General features: G+C 36.3%; 1 protein-coding gene across 1 annotated transcript in view; it reads right to left on the reverse strand.

Moving 5' to 3' along the window:
• The window catches only part of LOC103200055 (activating transcription factor 7 interacting protein), a 101,470-nt gene that overhangs the window by 12,588 nt on the left and 81,192 nt on the right, over positions 1-7,690 (reverse strand). Inside the window, exons 10-11 of the mRNA XM_007944472.2 lie at positions 3,848-3,926; positions 1,111-1,266 (exon numbers count right to left, since the gene is read on the reverse strand). Of these exons, the coding sequence (XP_007942663.1) occupies positions 1,111-1,266; positions 3,848-3,926 (235 nt within the window). The remainder of the gene's footprint in view (positions 1-1,110; positions 1,267-3,847; positions 3,927-7,690) is intronic.

The following is a 7,690-nucleotide window of genomic DNA, read 5'->3' on the forward strand; positions in this document are numbered from 1 at the left end:
TAAGTCAAAACTATTTCCTCCACCCTGGTTAAGGCAGATAATTAGAACAGATAGGAACCTGGATGAGAACAGATAAGTAAACTTAATTACCCTCAACTAGTTCCCCACCCCAGTAAGCACAATTCTTTTAACTAGCAATGAGCTCTAGTAGCATAGTGCCTAAGGCACTTGATTGCTAACCAGAAGGCTGGCGGTTCAAACCCACTAGCCACTTCTCGGAAGGAAGATGGGGCACTCTACTTCTGTAATGATACTGCCTCGGAAACCCAAGGAGGGGTCGCCATGAGTCGGGTCCGACTCGACGGCACATAACAACAACAGCAATGCCAATAGAGTCAAATGTAATTTAACTGATAGCAAATTTTAGATAAGCATCTAGGCTTCTGAAATCCAACAACTCCACACAATAATTACCATACTTTTAAGTACTAAATCATCAATAATAATTTAACAATTCAGAGATTAATTAATAAATGGCTTGGTAAACCACTACAGAAAATATCCTTATTCCTACAAATAACCCTGGTATTATCAGAAAAGATTCCATTGGATAAAATTCCATATGAACTCAACAGTTACCTTAAGAAGAGTGCTTATAAAGGTAGTTTGTAGAAAAAAATCTTTAAGCAATAAACTGCTTTGTCAAGAAAACAAATTATCTTGACTGGTTTAAAAATAGCTTAGAATATACAGATTATATCCTTTAAATCTCTGATTTATACCTTTTTGAGCAGCAGGCAAGGAAACTATTACTGTACAGCTCTTTAGAGTTAAGACAATTAAACCTAGTTAGAAGTCATTTAAAAATCCTTGTTTGATCAGTCCGTTTTCGATTATACTCAGAACTAATATTTATACTCATCTTTTCTAGAGAAACTACATTTATTTTCTCAGTTTCCAGTGGCCAATGACATAGACATCTATAAATTATAAGACTTATAATCATTTTTTCTACCAGAGCTGCTACTTAAGAGGGCCAGTTAAGTTATACTGTATTCAAGAGATAAATAGTCTTCACAATAACAATCAGAATTATGCTTTCCATTCCATTTAAATCATGTTTTTCTGCAGGCAAAACTGAAGTTTCAGCTTACTGATCTGGCAAATTACCTGTAGGTAGTAAGTGTATTGTTGTCTGAGATGGTCCACTTGTTGGCACCCCAGAGGGCTGAACAGGAGGTGCTGGTTGTATGGGTTGCAATGGTCGAGTCACAGGCTGAGAAGAACCAATGGTTGACACAGGAGTGTGATGTAGTTTTTTAGGGTCTGCTAATCAAAAGCGAGGCATTATGATTATTAAAAGAAAAAGACATACAGGTTTGTTCTTTTTTGTCAATTTTACGTTTGCTTGCCATTTGGCAGCTAACTAAAAGATCAGTGGTTTAAACCTACCAGCTACTCTGTGGGGGAAAAAAAATATAAGGTCGTCTGCTTCTGTAAAGATTTACAACCTTGGAAATCCTACGGGGCAGTTCTACTCTCTCCCATATGACTCAAGGCAGTGGGTTTGGTTTTTTGGTTTTGCCACTTGGGGATCACATTTATCTCTAAGAAAAAAATTTCTTTCTGTTATGTTTATTTTTGTCAATTTGAAAACTGAGTGAGGGAGCTTAAATAACTTACTGGTCCTATGGTAGATTCTTAACTCACAGTTACTAAAATTTAGTTTTATGTTTTGTTTATTTCTTTATGGATAAATCCTACCTCTGGATTCAAGACAGTATCACATCAATCACAATAATTTCATTGCTTATATGACTATATAAGGAGCTCTGGTGGCACAGTGCCTAAGGCATTTATCTGACTGCTAACCATAAGATTGGCGGTTCAAACCCACTAGTTGCTCAGTGGAAGGAAGATGTGGCAATCTACTTTGGTAAAGATCTGCCACCTCAGAAATCCAATGGGGGTTGCTTATGAGTCAGAGTCAACTTGAAGGCCTATGAGTTTGTTTTGGTTTGGTTTACATGACTATATATATCCATATTTAGTTAGCCATATCAAGGATATTCTTCTAGGCAAATACCTATAAACTGATGAGTTGTCTCATCAATGATCATGAATTCCAAATACTCTATTGTTCTTTAGGTTCTAATAACACAAGATGATTGCTTGTTCTCATTATCCATTCTTCAAAATCAAATACACAAAGAATAAAAAATGTCTTGAATGATGTTTGTATCTCAAAGCTCTTAAATAGGAAACCACTAAACGCTAATATAAAGTATATAAGCTAAAAGTACTTCTATCTAAAATGAACTCCACCCCACCCCATCCCCCGCTGATTTTCATTCTTATGGCATTTTTTTACTAAAAGAGAAATGAAATTAAAAACTTTAGCACCTGATACTATAACTGGATGCTACTAGAGAGCTATGTACTTGAGAATGGCAGAATTTAAGATGCATCTAACCAAAGGTAAAGCAATGGAAGAGATCCCATGAGGCAGGGATGCTAGAAAGGGAGATTGTCATGAGTACTGAAAAGAATCTTTACTTAATCTTCTATTCAAAGTCAGTCCTACCTGTTGTCCTCTCAAAAATGACCTGTGTTTATTTTTGTCCTCTAGGTTACATTAAGGGAGCGCTGGTAGTGTAGCGCCTAAGGCACTTGACTGCTAACCAGAAGGCTGGAGGTTCAAATTCACCAGTCACTCCTCAGAAGGAAGGCTGGGGAATCTACTTCCGTAGTGATACTGCCTCGGAAACCAAAGGAAGGGTCGCTATGAGTCGGGGCCGACTTGACGGCACACAACAACAACAACAAGGCTAAATTATATTCAGATAGTTGTATTTTTTTTTAAAAAAAGGCCTGGGAAAGCAATGGAGATAATCTGAAGCTTGTTAAGAATAATCATATTGGTATGAGCTCAGTTCTAATGAATAATGATATAAATCTCTTGATTTTACTTCAATTTTATATCAAATTGACTCTACTGTCAATAACTGCAACGCTACTTAATTTTGAATTTTACTTGAATTTTATATAAAATTGACTCCACTGTCAATATATTTAATTGCAACGCTACTTAATTTTGTATTCCTAAAATCAACTAAACCATCTTATTCCCTACAATATTAATTTTAAATCACTTCAGTTTTATTCAAAATTTACTTTACTGTCACAGTGCAGTGGTTTCAGATATTTGGCTGCTAATCGAAATGTTGGTGGTTTGAACTCACCAACCACTCTGTGAAAAAAAGATGGGGCAGTCTGCTTCCATAAAGATTGGCAGCCTTGAAAACACAAGGAGGGTTGCTGTGAGCCAGAATTAAATCAATCGCAGTGAGTTTGGAGTTTTGGTCCCATATTCAATTCCAAAGCTATTTTTTTTTTTTTTCCCCCTGAAATGAACTGAACTATCTTATTCCCTACATTGAGTTTTTAAATCTTCAGGTTATTTTGTAAGGTAATAATAAGGAGGTCTGGTGGTTCAGTGGCTAAAGCATTCAGCTGATTACCATAAGGTCAGTGGTTCAAACCCACCAGCCACTCCATGGGAGAAATATGAGACAGTCTGCTTCCATAAAGATTTACAGCCTTAGAAACCCTATAGGGCAATTCTACTTTGTCCTATAGGGTCGCTATAAGTCAATCGATTTGATGGTGATGGGTCTGGTTTTTTAAGGCAGTAATAGTCATTGTTGTTAGGTGCCACTGAGTCAGTTCCTACTCATAGTGACCTTATATCCAACAGAATAAACATTGCCCACACACATTATTTAATTCCAAAAGGGAATACAAATACACCCAACATAATGTTGTAGAGATATATTTCATAAAATATTGTACTGTATTGAGAAATAAAATATCAAAGAATTCTTTAGTACAATTACTATTTCAGTACCTTGTGAACTTCCACTCTCTTCATCATCCATTGTGAGATCAATGACACCACCCGAATCACTGGCTGTGGCTTTCCCAGTCTGAAAAACAAATTCTTGCAATTTGCAAAGGAATTTCTGGCAGATGTATATTGAAAATGAAGTAACAGTGAGGAGATACAAGTATAATGAGTAGCCTGGTTCCATGTGGACCAATAATTGGCTTTTACCTGTAGAAACACAGTTTGTTCAAATAAATGCCCCAGGATATTCTTGAGTTTAACATTATACATGCAAAAATATTTCTCAAATATTTTTCAAAAGAGAATCTAGAAGTTCACAAAATTAACCTATCAATTCCACAGAGCTATTAAAAGTGATTAAAAGTAAATGCTTTAAAGTTGTAAGTGATTTAAACACAAAGCTCACTAATTTTCCAACATTTAAAATGCTGACTAATCCTAACCTAAGTTATCACTATTAATCCACTGAAACACAAAAGGCAATCTTCAAAGCTAGTATTAAGTTACATAAAGAATCTATTTTTTTTTTAAGTGGAAAATATGATACATGGTACTTATGTTATGTATTAAACTGTGTCCCCCAAAGTAAGTGTTGAATTCCTGGCTCTATAATTGTGGATGTGATCCTATTTGAAAATAGGGTTTTCTTCTGTTACATTAAGAAGGCCATAATATTATCAGGTGGGCCCAAAATCTACTCACTACTGAGCTATAAAAAGAGCACAACAGAAAGAGAGACACACAGAGGAAGACAGATGCCATGTGAGGATTGTCTGAGGTCAAGGAATCGAGGAATGTCCAGGATAATTAACCAGTATGGCCTAGTTCTTGATTTGGACTTTTAGCTAGAACTTTAAGAAAATAAATTTCTCTTCTTTAAAGGCATATGTTGTTGTTGTTGTTTTGCCGTCGAGTCGGCCCCGACTCCTAGCGACCCCTCCTTGGGTTTCCGAGGCAGTATCACTACGGAAGTAGGATTGCCCAACCTTCCTTCCAAGGATATACCTGTGATATTTATGTTATAGCAATACTACTTAACTAAGAAAGTACAGTACAATACAGTATGCTATATAGGCAGTCCCTGGAATATGAACAAGTTCTATTCCTAAAACTGTCTTTCAGATTAATTTGTATGTAAATAGGAATAGTTAGGTACAGTTTGTGTCTGACGTCAGTTAGTCAAAAGTTTGTCTTAGTATACAGTATACCTTTCTATGCATAGAAAACATTAAAGAAAAACCTCGTGATGCGCTAAAACATCTGTTAACATCATATTACAATACTACTACTACGACTAATGTTTTGATATGCTTTGCAGAGTTGTTGTTGTTGTTGTTAGGGAGCTTTGTTGTTAGGGAGCTCTGGTAGCATAGTGGCTAAGACACTTGCCTGCTAACCAGACGGCTGGCGGTTCAAACCCACCAGCCACTCCTCGGAAGGAAGGTTGGGCAATCCTACTTCCGTAGTGATACTGCCTCGGAAACCCAAGGAGGGGTCGCTATGAGTCAGGGCTGACTCGACGGCACATAACAACAACAACAACAATGTTTTGATATGCTTTGCAGAGTAGTGACTATTTATTATTACTAACTACTGTATGTAACTCACATTTTTAATACAAATAGACCCCAGTGGGGGTTGGTTTATAATATGAGTTGCACTAAGTCAGATGTTTGTAACCTAGGACTGCCTATCCTATTAACCAGACATTAGTATCTTTAGAAACTAATTTTTAAAAAAGAAAACTACCTTTAAAATACCACATTAACAGCAACAAAAAAGGAAAGCAGTCACAGACCTTAAAAGCCAGGACTATGATGGGAGCTCTGGTAGCATAGTACCTAAGGCACTTGAATGCTAACCAGAAGGCTGGCGGTTCAAATTCACCAGCAACTCCTCGGAAGGAAGATGGGGCAATCTACTTCTGTAGTGACACTGCCTCAGAAACCCAAGGAGGGGTCACTATACTCGATGGCAAACAACAACAACAATAACATGGAATAAGAAAGACTGACTGCATTTTCTATCTTCAATATTTATTAACTATGTGAATTTAAATTAGTTGACAATTTCTTCAATTTCTAAAAATTTGAACATGGAAGCTATTCTGAAAATTAATCCAAACAATTTCTATAAAGTGCTTCTTAACATCAGGCCTGGTACATGACATTTGTTTAATAAATGATAATTATAATTTTTTGCAAGGTGCCCTGGTAGTGCAGTAGTTAAGCATTCAGCTGATAACTAAAAGGTCAGTGGTCTGAACCTCTCAGCTGCTCCACAGGAGAAAGATATGACAATCCACTTTTGGAAAGAATACAGACTTGGAAACCTATGGGGGAGTTCTACTGTGTTCAATAGGATTGCTGTGAGTCAGAATTGACTCAATAGCAATGGGATTTTGGGTTATATTTACTTTATAATATATCGAGATCAGGAGTTCTGGTAGCATAGTGCCTACGGCATTTAACTGCTAACCAGGAGGCTGGCAGTTCAAATTCACCAGCCATTACTCGAAAGGAAAGTTGGGAAATCTACTTCCGTAGTAATATCACCTTGGAAACTCAAGGAGGGGCTGCTATGAGTCAGGTCTGACTAGATGGCACATAACACCTGACTAGAAACCATGAAAGCAGAAAACAATGGAACATATTCAAAATATTAAATAATTTCAAAAACTATAAACAAAAGCTTTTTATCTAGCAAAACACTCCTGAAAAAAAAAGGAACAGATGCAAAATATATTTTTAGATGAAAATTACAGAAAATGTATCATTAGCAAATCTACCCTGTAAGAAGAGCTTCAGTATGAAATAAAATATCCTAAATTTATGGGAAGGAGTGAAGACGAACAGAAAAAGTAAACACAATACACTATATAGCTTTCCTTTTGATGCATTTTAATGACATATGATGCTATAAAAAAGCAAGAGTTAAGAACAAACAATACATACACACACACACACGAAAACAAAAGTACAACATACATGAAAACAAGAATGTAATTAAATGTATTACTTCATTAACAAGAATCAGTACAAAGCTGGCTCCTATGTGGCAGGAGTTAAAAATGTCCCAGATCTATTATTCAATTGTAATTTGTGTCTAACTAAGGGGGAGACAACAACAGTCCTCATAAGACACAACCTACACCCACACCTTCTGCAACCTCACTTAATGAGCGAGAGCCACTACCTCCTTCTCCACCAACAGGCCAACGATAAAAAACCACCAAGAAGAGCCTGAATCATCTTTGGCTTCTTTTCACAAACAGTTAACAGAGATCTAAATACAACAATGCCACGATGCCTCGGAGACAACAGACCATCACAGTACACACAAAGAAGCAGGATAAAGTGGTAGAAACAAGGGAGCAAGATACAGACCCAGACACATCCCTGAGGAAGAAGCGGGATCAGAACTCTTTAATAAAGATATCAAAAGAATTATATTTAGGTATCTTCAAAGGACTGAGAGACAGACCAAAGAAAACACAGGAAAAACCCTATAAGAATTCTGGAAGAAAATATAAGAACAAAATGACAAAATAAACAAAAAATTAGAAATGACTGTAAATCTATAGACAGAAATCCAGAAGATTAATACTACATTGTCAGAAATAGATAACAAATTGGAAGGGCAAAAGAATAGAACTGATGCAATGGAAGACAGAATTAATGAGATTGAAAACAAATACCTGAATACTTCTTTGGAAAGGGATCAATCAGAAAAAAAATCAAAACAAAACGAAGAAAGCCTAAGGTTCATGTGGGATACCATCAAGAGGAATAACTTACGTGTCACTGGAATTCCAGAACACGAAGAGAAAAAACAAAACCACAA

The sequence above is a fragment of the Orycteropus afer genome, unplaced genomic scaffold (assembly GCF_000298275.1).
Source record: "Orycteropus afer afer isolate SDZICR_OR568_19922 unplaced genomic scaffold, OryAfe1.0 scaffold00126, whole genome shotgun sequence".
Taxonomy (NCBI): domain Eukaryota; kingdom Metazoa; phylum Chordata; class Mammalia; order Tubulidentata; family Orycteropodidae; genus Orycteropus; species Orycteropus afer.